Source organism: Aquila chrysaetos, chromosome 22 (genome assembly GCF_900496995.4).
Source record: "Aquila chrysaetos chrysaetos chromosome 22, bAquChr1.4, whole genome shotgun sequence".
Classification (NCBI taxonomy): domain Eukaryota; kingdom Metazoa; phylum Chordata; class Aves; order Accipitriformes; family Accipitridae; genus Aquila; species Aquila chrysaetos.
The window spans coordinates 12,388,279-12,407,443 of record NC_044025.1 but is presented as its reverse complement, the minus strand read 5'-3'; the positions used below and the strand labels follow the sequence as shown (position 1 = coordinate 12,407,443).

The 19,165-nt window shown below is 43.8% G+C and overlaps 2 protein-coding genes across 3 annotated transcripts; both read right to left on the bottom strand.

Moving 5' to 3' along the window:
* Nucleotides 1–975: 975 nt before the first annotated feature.
* Nucleotides 976–3,180, bottom strand: LOC115334359 (ovomucoid-like). The gene is made up of 4 exons (XM_029998470.1): nt 3,042–3,180; nt 2,182–2,198; nt 1,626–1,741; nt 976–1,158 (listed from the first exon to the last, which is right to left on the bottom strand). Exons 1-4 carry the CDS (start codon nt 3,094–3,096, stop codon nt 1,113–1,115), a joined length of 234 nt encoding a protein of 77 aa, XP_029854330.1. The 5' UTR covers nt 3,097–3,180; the 3' UTR covers nt 976–1,112.
* Nucleotides 3,181–4,890: 1,710 nt separating this feature from the next.
* Nucleotides 4,891–18,616, bottom strand: LOC115334357 (ovomucoid-like). Of its 2 annotated transcripts, XM_029998465.2 has the most exons (9): nt 17,400–18,616; nt 10,254–10,380; nt 9,255–9,274; nt 8,329–8,465; nt 7,742–7,799; nt 7,323–7,459; nt 6,692–6,752; nt 5,550–5,659; nt 4,891–5,072 (listed from the first exon to the last, which is right to left on the bottom strand). In XM_029998465.2, the coding sequence occupies exons 2-9, from the start codon at nt 10,306–10,308 to the stop codon at nt 5,027–5,029; spliced, it is 624 nt and encodes a 207-aa protein (XP_029854325.1). In that variant the 5' UTR covers nt 10,309–10,380; nt 17,400–18,616; the 3' UTR covers nt 4,891–5,026. The 2 variants fall into 2 exon arrangements, with proteins under 2 accessions (XP_029854325.1, XP_040975306.1); XM_041119372.1 differs by lacking the exon at nt 4,891–5,072 and having other exon boundaries at nt 5,389–5,659.
* Between the last annotated feature and the right edge of the window lie 549 nt (nt 18,617–19,165).

Sequence of the window (19,165 nt, the reverse complement as noted above, 5' to 3'; positions counted from 1 at the left end):
GACTCTGAGCCCTTCCTTTCATCAGCTGAGATTTCCAGAGGCCGAAGAATCTCAAAGGATCCTCTACGAGCAACAGTTGACGTAATTACCTACAAGCAGCAGCTAAGTGGTGGGTGAGGTGCCGAAACGGGCCGCGGTAGTGATTGCTAGCAGTCCTCCAAACATCAGGTCTGTTAGGACTGCCTGCCTGCCCATTGGTTTTCTGCAGTACCCCACAGTGATGAACATTGCAAACACAAACATGGGCAGCCAGGTATCTGCCTGCCCAGAGAAAACATCCTGTCCTGTTGCTTTGGGAAGCAGAGTTGATTGTAAAAGGGCTTCTCTCACCTAAAGGTGGGTTTCCAGTCCTGCTTACAAGGGGAAGGGATGCAGCTGGGAACTGCCCTTCTTCACCACTTCTCTTGTGGGCATAAGAAATTGGGGATAACCCTGGAAACTAAAACAGGAGCAAGCAGCTCCTGGTGCCAGCAAACCCTCTGTGCCTCCATTGCTTTTGCAGAGCAGCCACAAAACACCCCCAGCTGCAACAATCTTGGGACTGCCTCTAATTATGTGTATGTTTGGGTTTGCCTGGGGCCGCTTCATGCTGCCAAAGTCTACCATACAGTAATGCAGGGGTGAGGCAGCAGGTATCTGACAGCAGCGGTGAGGGAGGCAGACAGTCGCTCTCACCCAAGCAGAGTGTCTGTCCAAATGCCCTTAGTGGAATAAATCGACTGGAGCATTGCACCAGGATGCATCTCCAGACCTGGTTTTCTTTTGGAAAGCTGGTTGAAGGCAGATGCCCTCAAGATCTACCCATTGCCTTTGCAGTTGGGGTTGATTTCTTTGTAGATCAGAACAATGTATTCCATCTCCCTGTAATTTGCCCATTAATACCCGCACCCCAGCATTGTTGCAGTGATGTAATCATGCAACATCTTAGGTAAAAACAGAATGAGACATATTATTAAAGCAAGACGTAAATGCTGATGGCTTTTTTTATTAAGCAGAGGTTTCAAGATTCATCAGGAGCTTTCAAGGTTCAGGACAAGGCTTTAGGGGAGCATCTGCCATAGGGAACATTGCCAGGGAGGACTCCTCTTTCTGAGCTGAAGCCTGCCGAGAAGTTAACACGCTTGAAGATGTCTCAAGCGAAGAGTCTGACGGCTTCGCCTGCAGAGAAAGAAGTCAGTACCTCAGAGACAGAATATCTGGGCTTTTACTGTTTGTCTCTCCCTCTGGTGAAGGATATATCATAGAGGAACTTAAAACAGAAAACTTCTGAACACTCTTACAGCTATTTCCTTTTATTACTAACATTCAAAGACAAAACAAAGACTTGATTTAAAGGGAGAATTAACAGTTTGTAGGAAATAGACTTTGTTTGCTGGAAGAAAGCTCTTCAGCAAATTACTTAGGAGGGAAATGAAGATCTCCACTAAATGTTACCTCTTTATGCCAGAAAGAAAGGAATTCCTGGCAAATTCTTCCTATAAAAAATTGACCCTTGCTAGTAAGAGAACAGGCAAACACAAAATAAAAGAACTTTACTTCTCCAACCGGTCGCCAAGACTGATTAGTTAGTTTAAGCTAAGTTAGTTCGCCATTTAGTTACTGAAGAGATTTATTTTCATACATACAGGAATGCATTGCAGAATAAGCATCTATTGCCGTATGTTACGCCATCAGACCCACAGTGTGGGAGGTACTCCATAGTACAGACAGCTCTGGGTACCAGGTAGTCACTGCAGTAGCCCTGTAGATAGATGCAATATATGTTCACAAAAAAGCTCTCAACAAGAGATATGTTAGAAAGGTAACATTAGGAGACCCTACACACACCCTGAGGTCCCCCCAGTACTGGCCAGCAGCAGATGCTGGGAAAAAAGCCCAGAGACAGGGCAAGAGTACGGTGGTATGTTGCCTCCAGCGATGCAGAGCCTGTGTAACCATTGTAAATGCTGCTGCAGTAACTCTGAGAATAACTTGGACACGAACTGAATACCACACTACTTGTTGAAACTATCATCAGATGAAAATGGCAATTTCATCCAATAATATCTGTGGCAAACATTGTTCAGACAGCTGGATGACTCAGGATTTTCAAATGCTCGATCACAATGTGATTAGTAAGGATTTATACAGAAACTGCTTTAAGGAAAGAAACGATGGAAAATAGAAAGGTCTGTCTCTCACCTGCAGTGCATCAGTATCTGGAAAAAAAGAAAAAAAAGAAGGAAATATGATACAAGTGCAATTCATGGGTTCTGTTAGGGAAAAAAAAACTGTGAATGCCTGCCCTCAATCTGCAACTTCTAATTCAATGTTTGTTAGCATATGACTTCTTAGACAAAGGGAATTTCAGGCAAAATTTTGTGGCATGGGGTATGTTTACAACATTCATTCTGTAGTATAATTTTTTTTATGAGGGTCACAGCCAAGATGAAAAAGGGCGTACAAAATGAAAGAAGAAAAATGCATTTTCCATGGTTCAAATGATAGAAGGGGACATGTACTCAAAACTAAGCAAGTTATTGAGGCAAACAGGGTCATAAAGCCGGCAAGTACACAGAGGCAGCATCTTGTATGCATTGCCACAATAGCTCTTAAATAAGAGGAGTATTTAGTGAGATGTAACTTTTAAAAAGCTTCTACAACTGTTCAGGCTCTCGAATTGCATCTCAGTTCAGGATGACTACAAGAAATGTTCGCTTTCATTCAGTAAAATAATTTGTGTTTCTGCAACATTTCAGAGGTTAAATACTGGATGTCTGAGTCTCCGGGTTGTACCACGTACATGTCACTTCTTTCATTATGCATAAACTAGCGCTGAGAGTAGAGCTGTTCCCACAGTTGTTCTTACCCACTCAGTTCTGTTGCTAAAATATTACCCCATAAGTGATAGTCTTTGATGTCAAGTCTTTTCAACACTATCTTTCTAGGAGTAAATAAGTCCTTGTAGAATGAAGCTCTTTCCAGTCTGAGGATGTTTTTGTGGTTTTAAAGACAGTCAGCGCTTACTCAAAGGCAGAGCAGGAGGCAGTAAAGCTACTCACCTGGGATGCAGCAAAGGGCTAGAGCAAACAGCAGCAACACGCCTGCCGTCTTCATGGTGCCTGAAGGATCTGTGTGCAGCGGAGCCTGTGTTTTCCTCAGTAAACACAGCCTTAATTCTGCCCTCAGGTGGCAACCATGCTTATATGTACGCACGCCTGTTTGTTCTGTGCGTGTGTATGTGTGTGTCTGCGTTCATATCTGGCTTATCCACCCTTATTCTGAAGGAACATTCCCGGTCTTTTGTCACGGTGGCAATCCCGACAGAGGTAAGCTGTGCTGTTTAGCCAGGAAGAATGCTGCTTCATCAACAGGAGTCACAAGAACTTTAGATATGTTAGATACACACTCTGTGTCATTATTTCAAGTGAAATATGTGACAGGTTCCTTCTGAAGGACCATAGAAAATTCCTGCAGGCAAAAGAGCAACTGTACAAACCTAAGCAGCAACTGCCGCTAGATTTTTCTCTGTGTGCACCTATCAGTGCCTATTTGCGTGCAGTGTTTTTTCATGAGCAAAATGCTGAATGAACTGCTTCCAGAATGGAATGTCTCTACTTTTATTTTCATGCTTCATCCCAATAAAGGACACTATATATGCATTAAGTTATAGTGAAACCAGGAAAGCAGTGAACTGGGAAGGCAAGCAAGAGGGTGTCCCAGACACTAAAGGGAATCCTTGGACTGGACAAGAGATGGAGCAACTTTTGTGGGCTTATGCAAAGAATTTACAATTGTTATTTCCCCTAAAAGCCATTAGTATCATGGGTTAGATTTGCAGTAATGGACTGATAGTCTGATGATGACAGAATGATGTGAGACCCTAGCCTGGATCCTAGAAAAGTTGAACCCAATCTGGAAATCACTGCTTCATCCATCTGCCCCTCTCAACATAAATCCTTTGTTTTACCACCAAAGCATCGCTTTTTTGGACAACCTCATTCCATCAAGGAAAACAAGCACCTCCCTCCCTTTGGCTCCCAGAAGAAATGCATATGGGAGATATTACTTTTTAGAAGGGATATGCCCAATTTATTTATGTATCTCTTGTGTGGAACAAAAACCCACCAATTCACTACTCCAACAGAGGACAAAAGCAAAATAAATTTCATGGACAATACGCCAATGACAGGTCACTCTCTCAAAAAACAGAAGGATACTTTGTCCTTGGATTATGAAACACTGCTGAAATACTCCTTAGGCTGGCAAAGAGTATTATGTTATTAAAGACTAAGAGAGAAGACAAGTAGGCAGGAGTAGGAACCATCCCTAGGAAGGCATTTATCTTAAAACGCAGGTCGTTAAAGGATGATTTCAAGATGAGAAAAACCTAGAAATAAGTCATTTGGAGGACCTAGACAGATAGGCAGGGCCCACTCATGTGTCTGAAAAGTATGGGCTTTGCTAACAGATTGCCCCTGCGGAGTGCTACGCTTCAGGTGAGGACTGTGCTCAGGAGGGCAGGGATCAGCTCTTGGTGCAGACACCCCCACGGTCTGAACTGCGTTTGCTGATGACGCCCACGCAGGGAAAGTGCACAAGAAATACCTTAGGAGAGATCAGCTAGTGTCATCACTTCGGAGCGGTATTGCAACCCTTTACAATGTCAAACATCTGTAAGGGTCTGAACACTAATGTAGGCTGACTATCGTTTTATGCGCAAAGTCACATAGCTCTGAGGTTTATGCATCTGTATTTAATTTTCTGCCTTTTATGAGAGGGAGGGGACCAAGATGTTGTTCTTGTTATATCCCAGAGCTATGAGCACATAACCCATTCAGCCTGGCATCATCATTCAACAAATCAGAAGAACATGTTTCTTGAGGCAACACATGAAACAAGACAAAGAAATGTTGCTGATTTAGTTTATTGAGAAAGAAAATGAGGAGTGAGCTGAGTTCCCCAGAGGGCGAGATGAACTGAGGTGAGATCTTTAGTTGGGATTTGCCAGTGGGGATCCTGTGGTGAATTCTCTCAGCACTGATACTCAGCATTTTCCAAAATGGCTTAAAGTGAGAGTCCCATTGCTGTCCCTGAAAGCAAGGAGAGGAAAAAATGGATTAGAGTCGTGCCTGCTAAAATCTGTCCTTTTGCTTGGCTCCTAGAGAAGGCGTGAGATAGGATCCTTCCCCAGAGCCAAAGAACTTGCAGACTCAGAGTCCCATTAGCTACTTGATTATTAAGAGATGAGGGAAATGACTTAACCCATTCTTAAGACTGAAAATATTTGGGGGGAAACTGTAATGAAACTTCAAATTTCATTTTCCTTGCAACATGCAAGAAAAATTCCATTAAGGTTAATGGTCTTCAAACCGTTCACATTAACAAACCAGACATAGCTCTTTGTATGCTCTAATGAAAAAAATAAATGTTTGGAATGATAGCTGGTATTCTCTCATGCCCCAGATCCCTAATCAACACTGGTCAGCAAACAAGAAAGTGGCAACTGTGCAAACTTGTGCCTATAGGAGGCAACTGATAACACAAACATGATCCATATTTGTACATACACGACTGCATTGCAGAAGTCACACTTATTGCTGTACGTTTTGCTGTCAGAGCCGCAGAGAGGCATGTACTCAAGTGAGCAGACGGGTTTAGGGTAGTCACTGCAGTCAACCTGGAAAAAAAAAAAAATCTAATGTGAAGGATATGAAGGAGTCAGTAGCAGAAGGGCTTGAACCCCAAGCTACAGCTGCAGTGTTAATGATAGCAACCTAACTAAAAATAATTAACTCCCTTGCGCAATCTGATATAAACTGAGGTGTCAGTTTCACCTATGCCAGAAGAATTTAATAATGTAAAAACAGATCATAATTTCCTGTTTGAAGAGATGTATATCATAACCCAGCCACAGCATTTCTAAGCAGCAGCAGTTCACCTGCTGAAGGTGCCATGCTTGTGATCATATTGGACCATGTTCCCAACCTGGCCAGGAAATTAAATGGAAAAACACTGGTGTCTGGAGAATTGTAGGTGCTGATGCCTGCATAAGGGTCCAGTATCTCTCCCATAGTCTTAAAAAAGGAAGATCAGCACTTAGCTGGATACTGTGAGAGTGGGATTTTATTTCTTTGTGCAATGGGTGCTACACTTGCTGAGTGGTATCATAGTGCAAAAAACGTATATGGGTCCAGGAAGAGGCTGAGGAATTTCATGGAGGAGAAATCTTTCGAGGCTTACTGACTACATAGACATTGCACCTAGCTGAGGTCTGTCATGTGAAAATAGCTGGAGGTTGGAAGAGTAGAAGTTCCACACATACTCACTCTACTGTTACTCTCTCCTATACAATCCTTACGACCCCTGCTAAGAGCGGGGTCTGCATCACGTCATCATGGGCTTGATGGACCATTGGTCTGACGCCAAAAGCCATCCTCTGTTCTTATTCTCAGTTCTGCCTTGATGGATTATTTCTGCTACTACTCTTTTACTGATCCCTTCCTGTGCGGTCACCCTCTTCCTTTTCCAACATTAGCACAGGTAATGTGTATTACGTGTGGAGAAAGCAAAATCTTCCCTGTGCTGAAGCACAGCAGCAGTTACACTCCTGTAGGATGCTGCTGGTCTGGGGGCTGCTGCAGACACTGGCAGTGCTTCCCCTGACACCAGCGGGACTGAAACTCGGTCCCTCATCATGCAGTTCACTTACTATAGCAATTTCCTTCTTACATTCACCGTCGTACTTCTTGCCAACACTGGTTCCAGGCTCTCTGGGAAGGGAAGAGACCCGCGTTAGGAAGCTCCGCAAGCAACCCGGTCTGCTAAACCCCACATCCCAGCAACGCTGATCAGCCTCAGGTACAACGTACGGGGTACAGGAGACACCCAGCTTAGGTTGTGTCCACATGGGTCTAGATACCAGCTCAGGTGGTGTCACAGCCTGCCAGAGTGCTGTTCTATTGCACGATGAGAAGGACAAGGGAGGGTCCAGGGTGTTAGGATGAATGAGTAGCTAAGTTGTGTGACAATGTAGATGGTTAGTTGGTATCCTCTGCAAGGCAGCATCTGCCATACAGACCCTTTTAACCTACTTAAGAGAAGCATTCTGTCCTGTGTTAGATCCCCACCCAGCCCTCTACTTCTCTCTGTAGATCAAAGGCACAGTTTTCCTTCTAATCACAAAGCAAAACAGGGTCTAGTTCCAGGAAGGAGGAGGGTCAAAGTCCAAGCTCCTTACAGAAAAGGCCTTGGTAGAAGTCCTGATGTTCAGAAGAGGAGCTGCCAAGAGTGCTAAGCACTGATTGTCCCTCACAGGAAAGCTCTGCACACGCAGTACTCACAGGGTACGGGCACACAGCAGGCACTCGTTGTCGTAGGTGATCCCGTCAGTACCGCAGATGGGGCTGAGGTCTTTGTTGCAGAGCAACACCGCTTTTCCTTCCTCGTTTGTTGTGTTGGGATATCTACTGCAGTCCACCTGTTGAGGGAACATGCAACAAAGCACTGGTGAAGGCTTACTTATAGGAAGCAAGTAGATCTGGTGAGTCTGTTTGGCCACCTAGGATACCACCACAGCAGGAAAAATGGTTTTTTGTGTGTCACTATGATGACAGTTCACTTGAAGATGACCGATACAAGATTCCGACATCCCATATGTCCTCTTATTTAGTGTTTGAATTATTTCTTGGGGGAGTCAATAAGCAGCTTTGGCCACTCAGAAGCTGGACATGCCCCTTGTTTTGCCCTTGGTTTCACTTACAGGGACAACTTCCTTGCATTCTCCATCATGGTCTTTGCTGACATTGGTTCCATATTCTCTGGAGATGGAAAGACAAATGTTAGGAAGTTCAGCAAAGACGTCTTGCTACATCCTAGGTGCTGGAAATATGTAACTAATACAAGGGAAAGCTGACTCTCTATCAGTCAGGTTTTTTGGGTTTTTTTTGTTTTTTTTTTTTTTTGAGAAGGTAGTGCCATCTTCCCTGACCAGCTAGCACTGAGTGGCTGGCAGGGATGTAAAGACCCTGAGACCTTTAGGACCATTTGGGGCAGTTCAGAGCAGAGCATCTCTCCATCTTTTTGCTCTGCTTTGCTGTGATAAGATCTGCCCTAGGAGTTGTCATCTGGCTGATCCTTGAGCTGGAGGAGAAAAACCTGAATAAATTACACCAGCAAAAGAGAGACATGGTGACTAAAGCAATGTCCAGGCAACGGAGCACCACGCAATGATACCCAAGCTCATTTTGAAGGAATTGACACAAGTGACATATGACAGATCACTGTTGAAAAGCGATGCTGCCAAGAGTCCTGAGCGTTTCTGCCTGAGATCTCCTGTGCAGTACGTACATGTTGTAGGCACAGAGCAGGCACTCATTGCTGTAGGTGACTCCATCGGTACCACAGACGGGGCTGAGGCTCTTGGTGCAGACCAGTACCTCTTTGCCTTCCTCATTTGTAGTGTTGGGATACGTACTGCAGTCCACCTGCCAAAGAACATACAGCAACAGGGTGGAGAAGACATTTTACATTCACAACTCTCAGTGAGACAGTGACCAGATATAACCTGCAGTGGGTTTTTCACTACCACAGCACAAACTTGTGCTGGTGGGTCAATCTGGCAAAAAGTGAATCATTCCTGCAAAGACCTCCCCACACAGCAGGAGAGGAGGAGGAGGAGGAGGAGAGGGCTATAGCCTTGCAGCCCTCCAGATGGGGTAAATCAGTGGTGGTCTTTCATGCTCACTTGGCATCATTTTATCCTGGCTATCAGTCGGTCCCTTGTTTTTATATTCTTGTGGCCCCTCCAGTGCACTTCTGTTATTACTCTTTCATTCTCAACACACTGATCACGTTTTTTTCAGAGGAGCAAGACTAATGACCTAGTATGAGGAAGCTGGAGCATCTCATAGTATTTTATTATTTCTAGCAGGTTGCCTTCAGGTAGGTTCTGATACTAGTTGCTATGAGTTTAGAACCAGTCATATATGATCAGCTTAAAGCTTAGACCAGTTTAAAGTTAGTGAAAAATTAATTCATCCAAAAATTTTGTATCATTGCTGCTACTACATTATTAACATACAGCATAGATGTAGAGCCAAGAACAGTATAATTTAATGTTTTACGCTGTAGAATCTGATTACAATGACACTAATTTCAAGCTAGGTGAAAAACAGCTAAGCATCTACAGGCCTGAGGTTTTTCCCATTCCTTTGGTTATATCTTTACCAGGCCACATACCTGAGAAAAGTGACGGAAAGAAATCTTCCACTCACCTCAACCCCAAAGGCAACATCTGGAAAAGAGAGGCAGAAAGTGTGAAACAAAGCCAATATAAGACCTCAGTTAAAGCTGGAAATCTGGATGTAAAATTCATATATGCAGGACCAAACTGAATGTTTTCCAGTGACTGGTTTTCTGAACTAAATAAACTATATATGAATTTTTTTTTCTATGTTGATAATAGCATTGCTTATTGCTGGCTGTGATGAAACACATTTTTGAAGAGCTTTGTTCTTTTTTATTTTGAGATAGGTAGACTTGTTAATTGAAAATAGAATAGCTTTTCCTTCCTTATCTTTTTACACATCCATTTTGACCCTAAAGAGCTGCTGTTAGATATCTGAAAAGAAACCTGAGTCAATGCAGATAAATGCAAATGGTCACCTACAGGATAAGCAAATGCATACAGCATCTGTTGTCAGGAATATGCATTTTAAAGAAGCTGAGTGTGGAAAAAAAAATAGTCTTTGACTTTGTAATTTCATCAGATGTAAATATGCAGTGAGAACATCAGACTCTGGCTTGTTTTCATCTCTTGTTTCTCCATTAGCAGCAAAAATATTGCAGAAAAGTTGCCAGGCTCCTGCAAAGAAACTTGCTTGTGCCATTACAATATTTTTGTGACTAGTTACTGGAGGCCCAACCACCTCGTTACGGCTTCGTTTCAAGTATTTATGCATTTGCTGTAATTGTACAACATGTATAAGCAGTGTAACAGTGTTTAAACAACAGTGTAAAAAGTATAACAGTACTAGTTACCAGCACAGAGCTCCACTTGCATATTTGTATTTATGACACACAACCAGCTACAACAGTGATCCATTTAAGACTGTCTTGCGATCTGCTCCTGCATCTTACGTGATGCCAAGGTACCGAGGCAGCCTAGCTCTTTGTAGGAGAAGATTTTCTCTCTTTGAAGCCACTATCTTATCCTTTTAAAGACAGCCAGGACTCAGACATAAAGCCTCGGCGGCACCTTGAGAGTTACTCACCTGGGAAGCTGCAAAGCGCAAAGGAGAGGAGCACAAAAGCACCTGCCGTGGTCATGGTGGAAGTATTTCTTGAGTCTGCAGCCTGCCTGCTCCTGCTCTGCTCATGAAATGGTCTCTCCAAGGCTGACTGCAAATATATACAAATGCAATGTCTAAAGCGTTCAACTGTAACATAAAACAACCAGCAGAATCTGTCACCAGTACAATGAGGCTGGTAATATTTATTGAGGTCTTGACTTTGAGGTAATGGTCTGCATCTGCTAGGCAATTGATTTTGGCTGCACATCTGGTTAATAGCTTGAGACAAGTATCACATGTTCTCAGTGGTCAAAACCAAACAAACAGCCTTTTAGACAAAAGAAACCTCTCTAGGATTCTAGTAGAAGTGTAAGAAGCACAAAATATTGAGGGGTAAACAGCAGGTCCTTCATTCGTCTCTGCAGAGGGACATCTCCCATCAGGTAGCAACTTAGGCAACGTATGCAGTACTACCCTGTTTGCAGATCAGGCTAAGAGTCTCTGCTTTCCTTCCCGGTTTTGGGTGGGTTTTTTTCCCCACATTCACAGATATTCACCACTAGGTATGAACACGGGTCAGATGTGGCTTTGCCATCAGCAGAACTAGTTAAGCCTTGTCTGGTGAGTCTGGCAGGACTGTGTCTAACCTGTGAAGCTAATAATATTTAGCACTGGTTTGATAAAAGAAAAGGCTTCTTGACAGATTCACTGCCTGCGTAGAGAAGAGCTCAGTAGAAGACTTGAAAGCAGGTTAAATTCTGTCAAGTGCCACCAAAAACATCACTTGAACCCTACCAGCAGGGAGGACTTATTTACAGACCTAGTCACAGTTAAACACCCTGACTGATTCTAAGTGTTCCACCAAGCCACCATCAGAACAAAAGACACTGAAGGTTTGGGAACCTACTTACCTAGCACCGACTATGCTTGAAAGTACAGTAGGTCCTTTTCCCCTACAGATATTTTAGAAAATGATAATTAAAACCTAGAGCCTCTCCCAATTTTCCTGTCTCTCTTGCACCTCCAGCCTTCATGCCATCTCCAAATTGCTCCTTCGTAGGAGGAGGTCTGGACCTCTGCTGGTTTAGTAGGTGTAACTTTACATGAGTGGGTTCTGCCTTTGACCTAAGTTTCTCACCATGATCCCTTTCACAGGTCCAAAACAGCAAGCATACCTGGGTTTTTTGGTCATGGGAGCTAAGCATTGTGTTCAGGATAGACTTCAGCACCATGGGAGCTGCAGACCAAAAGCAGCTTTACAGGTGCTCCCTTGAACAAACAAGGCACCACCCATTAATCAAACGAAATTCAGCTGAAATCACTGAAAGTTAGCCCAAGCAACCGTGTTGGTGTCTGACACATCACAATGGTCTAAAGCATATACTTTGATCCTTAAATGTAGAAATTGCATAGTGCATGGAATCACCTATCCTGGGCACTGGCATGTTACGAAGGCCGCAGCATGGCTGTGTGGATATATAAGTTACATTTTTACCTAAAAGAGATGGGTTTCTTCACAGGGAGAAGTATTAAAATAATCATGCTGCTGGGTTTGTTTCTATAAATTACAGGGAGCATGCATGAATATTTTAGACCGATTTGGCACATCTTCAAGATGTATTGCCCTAATGTGCCTTGTGGATGGCATCTCTGGAAGCCAAATACTTTTCCCTGCGCGTGTGCAGAAGCACGCTGAGGCTGCTGTCACATGCCACGCTTGTTGCCTTCAGTTCACATGTACAGTCTCTGCACAGCTGGAGGGAGGTACATCTTTCCGGGTCAAATATGAACTTTGCCACTGCCTTCTCCAGCCAGGCAGCAAGACCTCTGTGAATCATTCTCGCCAGCTTTCCCAGCCCTGACCTGGCAGCTTTTGACAGGTTGCCTTCTGCCTGGTGCCCACATGTTGCTGCTCCAGGCAGCTCCCTGCCCCGGACGGTGCTGTCCTCTAGGCAGGACCAGCCTCTTTCCCGACGGGTGGAGAGCACCTTCGTGCCAAAGGCTGGTGTGTGTTGCCTGTATACACCAGAGAAAAATTTTCCGCTGCAACTGCCGGGTTCAGCATTGGGTCTGGCACAAGCAACCCAGATTTCCTCTGACCATCACAACACCCGTCTGATGTTCAGCAGATCCATTCCTTCACCCTCTCACCTACAGACACTCTAGGGAGGCTCAAGTCTGTGAAGATTAAGTGCTGATTGGGGAACACCAGTCTCCCCTGAGCCACTCAGGTACCCTCCCCAGGCAAGCCACAAAAATGACACCCAGAAATCACCAGCTTTCAAACTCATGCACAGCCTCCCCACCCGGGGTTACAGCTCCAGATTATCCTGCCTCTGATAACAGCATGGAAAAATCCCACAGCTGGCTAAACTCATGCTGTAGGACAGGTTGCTCAGTTCTTAGCTACTCCTGGAAGAACAGTTAGAAAGAGGATTTGGTCTGCAATTCTGCCACTGATCTTGTGCTGTAATCCCACTTCATTATGGTCTTCTAATCCTCAAAGTCAGATGCAGCATATGGCTAATGACCATTTGGCTAAAGGAAAATCCTCGCGTGTGCAGAAGCCAGCGAGAAAGCAGAGATGTGCAAGTAAGCAAAGGCAGTGCCGCATCTTGGGGTACCACATGTTATGGTCCTGAGCACCAGAGGGTCTGTGGGCTGACACCAGGGCAGGATTTGGCCATTATACAACATCTTATTTCACTTACCCAAGGAATTTCTTGTCTTACATTTCCCATTACAGTTTTTGCTAGTACCAATTTTGTATTCTCTGGAAGAATCAAAACCGATGTTGGGAAATTTTCTTAGCAGATATTCAACTTCTCAGTTTAAGTAATACACTGGTAAATGAATGACAAATTATTTAATACACTTTCCCAAACATTCCTGGGTTTTGTCACATTATTTAATTAACAAATAGCTGTTGTAAAAGTGGGAAATAACAATAATTAGTTGTAGCTGTTTCATGAAATTGCCTCTAATCACTCCAAAATGCCTGCTAAATACAATTCAGACTGCAGTTTCCATCTTTGTCTTTCTCTTGGCCACGGTGTAGCCAGTAACTATAGGTACTGAGCCACACGCCTGGAAAAATTGATACAGAACAAATGGAAGATCTGCTCTCACCTAAGGCCCGAAGGCACCATATGAACTAAGCAATAAAGCAAACAAAGTCACTGATATGATTAAAACATATCAATATGGAAACATATCCATCTGTTTATGAACTTACGCCAGCAAATGTGTTCCTGAACTAACAAGACCATGTGCAGAACTTTGTACCCTGCAGGTGAAGGCTAACATGGTTTCACGTTACTTATGCAATGAATTAAATGTATATGGCCCCACTGCAAGGGCAGATGTTGACACATGGGAACAAGTCCAGCAGAGGCCACCAGGCTGGTCAGGGGCTGGAGCACAGGGCATTCAGGGTAAGCTGAAGGAGCTGGGCTTCTTCAGCCTGGGGAACACATGGCTATGGGGATCACATTGCAGCTCCCTGGTGGGGTTACAGAGAAGAGAGAGACAGTGTCTTCTCAGAGATGCACAGCAAAAGGATTAAATCCTGGCCAAATGTAAGGAACTATTCTTCGCCACGAGGGTGATCAAGCAGTGGCACAGGAACCAGAGAGGCCACGCATGCCCTTCCTCGGCGATATTGAAAGCCCAGCTGAACAAGGAAGGCCTCGAGCACCCTGAGCTGACTCTGACTTTGGCCTTGCTTTGAGCAGGGGTTGGGCTAGAGACCTCTAGAGAGCTCTTCCAACCTGAACTATTTTATGTACATGGCACTTACATAACGCTCTCCTATGGATAGTTTTTATTAATGAAGGAGCATAATACTTCTCCATGACCCAGGAGAGCAGCCTCAGAGTTTTCCTACAACCTTTGCTAAAGGGCCACGGGTAAGCGGTACAAATTGCTCCCAGCACACTTTTACTGGGGATGACCACTAACGTGTACAACAAAAGGAGTAGATCGTAATCATTGCTTAAAAAAACCACAATAAACTATTCAAATTTGAGAATGCTTTTGGCTCTCAATGATTTCAAAGTCTCTCCACTTCTGCAACAGCCCTGGGCCCCTGCCATCACAACACTTCCCCAGAAGAGCATCAGCATTCGAACCTACAGCAAAGTTATCTGCACCACAGAAATTCAGCTGCCAAAATAGTGGCTATTTCACTGTTTTGCTGCAGCCTGGACCAGACGAGGGTGTCCGCAGCATCAGCTCTGAGGACATATCTTCCCTTCTTGCCTCACCAGCTCGTGCTGTGCTCCAGCTCTGGGCAATTTCTGGGTGATGAGGACGTCAGGGCTCCATTGCACAGGGCAAGAGTTACTCACGTGAAAGCAGGAAAATGCTACAATGAACAGAAGAAAAAAGGGGCACTAAACAGCAGAACATTTGGCTGGACAATGGCGCAGGCTGTTGCTCTTTGAAGTGAACATACTGCAGGGAAGGTGGTTCAGAGGGAATGTAGGAGATGTTATCCTGCAGCTGGTCAGAAGAAGAGGAAATCATTGGTTTAATGAGTTCTCCTGACACTTCAGTGATCTCAGCTGTGCATCACTGAGCGCTCATTTCATCTTGGCCACAACCCAAGCAGGAACAATGAGGAGGTGGCTGAGGGGAAGTAGCAGCCAACCTGGGATTGAGACTGTTCATGGCTGCCTAGCAGGAGAAAGTCAATCTGGCAACTTCACTGCTAAGGCTGGGAAAGTCTCCTTCAGGAGCTGGGGTCAAAAGAAAGTCTTCCAAAAGTAGAAAAAAAAAATAATAAAAAAAAAATCAATAAATTCTTATCTGCAAGGAGACATTATTTATAGCTCAATGCACAGTTAAAATAGAATGAATAAGCATGTTCTGCCATGAAAGCAAATTGCTTTGAGGTTATATAAACCAGAGGAATAGTTGAACGCATCTCCAAAGGACAGCAGATGAGGCATTTTTAAGCTACCAGTCATCTAGCAGCACGCACGTCATCAGAATAGCACACGGCAGGGAGATCGTGGCCGTGTCCCTTGAATTTCAGACAGCTATGCAAGCCACCAAAGAGCGTCATTGCCAAGACAGGCTTATAGGCAGAAGCAAGATATTTTCATGGACTAACTAGCAAGGCTGGGAAAAGTAATTCAGTATGGTTGGGATGAGCAATTGCTGCATGCTACTGAGCAGCAGAAGAATACAAAGGCCTCAAGGAAGATCGTTTGATCCCTGGACAACTGCATTCAAGAGCTAGTTTACAGAGGGATAAACATCCCAGATGCAACTACAGTACAAAGGCTATGGCAAGGGTGGCTGGGGAGACAGGTTGCAGTCTCCCATGAAGCACAGGGATCATCTCTTCACAGTGAGCTGCCAAGTCTCATTAATTTATCATAGGAACATGCCTTCAGTGCTCACTCCCCTCAGTTCTTGTTTCATAAGATTGACAGACATGTCTATAGACCACAAAGTGTTCTTGACAAGAGGGTAATTAACCTTCGATGTTTACATCTCCCTTCTCTTGGTAAGTAACACACCAAGTTTGTGCGCTTTGGGGAGGAGTGGCTGTAAAGGAGAGATAGTTTCCTTTTATGCTCTTGATCAGAGATCAGGAGGACTGGAATAATGATTCTTCTGAGCTCTGTCTGGAGTAGTAGGTAACTGAGGAAGAATTTCCTTGACTAAATGGCCAGTCAGGGCTTTTGGACCAGCCCCAGGTCTGCAAATGAGAGCCCCCACAGCCCTTTGGGCCAGGAACTGGGACCTGCTTCATGCAAGCTCAGGACAGGGTAAGCTGCGGCTCTGCCCAAATTGAGGGAGTTAGAGGTGCACAAGTTTATACACAGATAATGACATGTATGAGAGAGAAATTATTCTAAAGTGGTTTTTAAGTTAGATAAATATTTCAAGAGTGTGTGTCCCCGCACAAACCCCATATGGGAGGAAGCAACCAGGAGCGCAAAGGGGCGGTTCCTGGAGGTGCCAGTCCATCGCTGCCATGGTACCTGGAGACATCACTCTGCCTATTAACTGTCCCAAGAAACATCAACGTATCACATCCCCGGGCAAAGTTTTCTTTCCATGTGAAAACATGGGACGAGGCAATGCAGAACAGGAGCAAGTAGAGCATCAAACAAAACCACAATCCCAGATCTTACCCTATCAGCCAACAAACTAGCAAAAAGTCATGAGAGAAACAATGTTTGGAAAAGACAAATGAAGGTGGTTGCTTTCATTTATGGGAAGAAAACCAGGAACTTCTGGTATTTGGGAGGAATGATGGTTTGCTTTTTAAGAAAAATCTTGTAAATAAAGCTGCAACAAGGGATTTTCTTTCTGAGGGATAGGGTGCAATAGGCTAAGAACAAAAATCCACTGCTCTCCCTGGTGGGAAATAAAGGGAGAATAGGGTGAGAGACAGGATGCATCATGGTGCTATAACTTGAACATTTGACTGGAATAGGAGGAACTGGATGGAAAGAGTTTCTATAGCTGAAGGACTATTAGCATCATAACTACTGAACACTTCTTGCTTCATTATTAACATCAAAAGAAAGGGCAACAATCTCATTTATTCTGCAGGGTTGAGTTTTAATGAGACCACTGGCTGATTCATTGCAGCTGGACAGAAAAGAGCATGCTGCTGAATTACAGGATTTTACTATTTCACAGACATTGAAGTAGATAGCAGGACTGCAACCAGCTCTAAACTCTTGCACTAGCAAAGTAATACAATTATTTACTTAATACGTTAGTATGTGCCTGACAACTGCTATGTTGTACATGATCATATGGCCCATACATCCCCTGGCTTGGGCACTGTGCCCCATTTGCCACCTGAAAAAAATTCTTGTCTCAGGAGAGCTGAATGCACTGATATCTGCAAAGGTTTTGTGTGTCTCCTTTTCTGGTATTGAAACAGGTTATGCTGCACTTTCCTGATATGGTCAGTGAAGGTTGTCTGCGCATGCTTGCATAGCAAGGAAATATTTCTGCTACTTGTCTCATATTTTGCATCTTTTTGCCATCCTTCTCTTCATACATTTGAATACAGCCTGTGAAGAATAGCAATATTAGAAAGCTAGCGTTAAACCGCTGCCAAATAAAATGTCAACAGAAGGTATATGCATCACTTACGTCCAATTGTACACTGCCTGCTCAGCATCCGGCTGACATTATTTGGGATGGTGCCACGGAGAGCAATGGGAGTTCAGGCTCCTTCTTGGTTTGCCTTCCTTAGTCACTGGAATGACTGCTGTTCCCAAGTCCCTGGGTGTCCCACGTTCTCTGGAGAAGGGAAAGTCTGCCATTAGAGACTCAGTATGCCCATTTTCCCAAAGGGGGATGGGTGCTGGGAATGTAAATAAAACTTCCAAATAATGCAAGTGAAGGAGAGTTCATCTGAGTTAACCACCAACAACGAAGTGGGTTTACTGTGTCTGACTATTATAATCCTATCAGTCAACAAACCTATGCCATCTGTATATGCTGCATCATTTGGATTTCCATTCTGGCTATTTTCTTCAGCTATTTCTTTTCTCTGTTAAATCTTCACAATTTCCCCCCAAGCACAAACAGCAAGTGGAGAGGGAGAAGAGGAGGATAAATTGGAAAAGCACAGGGAGAGTCCAGGGGCTAGGAGACTGTCACTCAGAAAGCATGTTCTTTCCATCGGACTGACACGTAATAGGCACAGATCCCACATTCATTGGTGTAAGTGAAACCATCTGTGCCACAGATCTGCTCCGGCGCTTGGCCAGGGGCCCCTGACTGGCCATCCTCGGCGATGCCCCGGGGGCACGTGCTACAGCGAAGCTTTAAAGGGAACAGAGAAAAAGAGTTTAAAGCAATCAATTTCCAAACATTCCTCATTCTTCAGGGGGCTTGAATGAAATTAAGGTTTCACTTCTATGAATGAAAAATAGGCAGGAAGCGATACGCTATGTGAATGCTCTTTGTTTGCAGATTCACAATATGTTTAAACTTATGGGGCTGCACCTCAGCTGGTGAAAATCTGGAAAACCCTCCTATGCTGAGTGGATGTCTGCCAGCTGGAGACAAGCTCCCTTCCGCTACTGCTTTCTGCTTTTTTCATATCTACTCGTTGATCAGCGGAGAGCACGCAACCGGAGCCCAGAGCATGGCAAAGAATCAAATAAAATTGTATCAAACATTAAATTACGACAAGAGAATGAACATTTCTGAGTGTGAACATATTGATGGATGAAACGGGTGGATACCAGGATTATAATCCTATAAATACAGAGGTCTGAGGAAATTTTTTCAGTTCCCAAACTATTTCCTTTGCTAACAGCCAGTTAAATAGGCATGTGCAACTGATACAATGAGTTTGTATAATTATTTCTGATTTTTTTTTTTTGAGGAACATATAGTTATAACAGTGGTAAAAAAAAAAATCATTTGAATATTCTTCTGAAAAAAGAACAGTTTTAAAAATCAGTAGGATGAGCCTTGTCACTTTCAAGCACCCCTCAAGAGAGTGACAGGGTATCTAGACCCATCCACATGCCTCTCTAGCACATGCAGCATATGAAAAAAAGTTTAAACAAGGCAAATTATCAGCAGACATAGTTTGGAAAGGTATGGATTTTTTGGGAAAGTGTTTGAATGAAGTTTAGGTACAGACACTATGAAGGAAAAGTTGTGTTGGGTTTTTTTCAAGTCACAGAAGGGTTAGTGCAAATAAATGGTGAAAAAAAACCCCTTTTGGTTCAATATGAAAAGGCTAAGTATTGTTTTCTAAATCCCACTTATCAATCAAGATTTAAATGATTCACCTCATTCTTCCTCCTCTTTGAGTTGTAAGAAAAATGACTGTAGACTCAGAAAACATTGATAAGGCTATAAAGATAAGTTAGACAAACAAGAAAGGAGAGAGGACA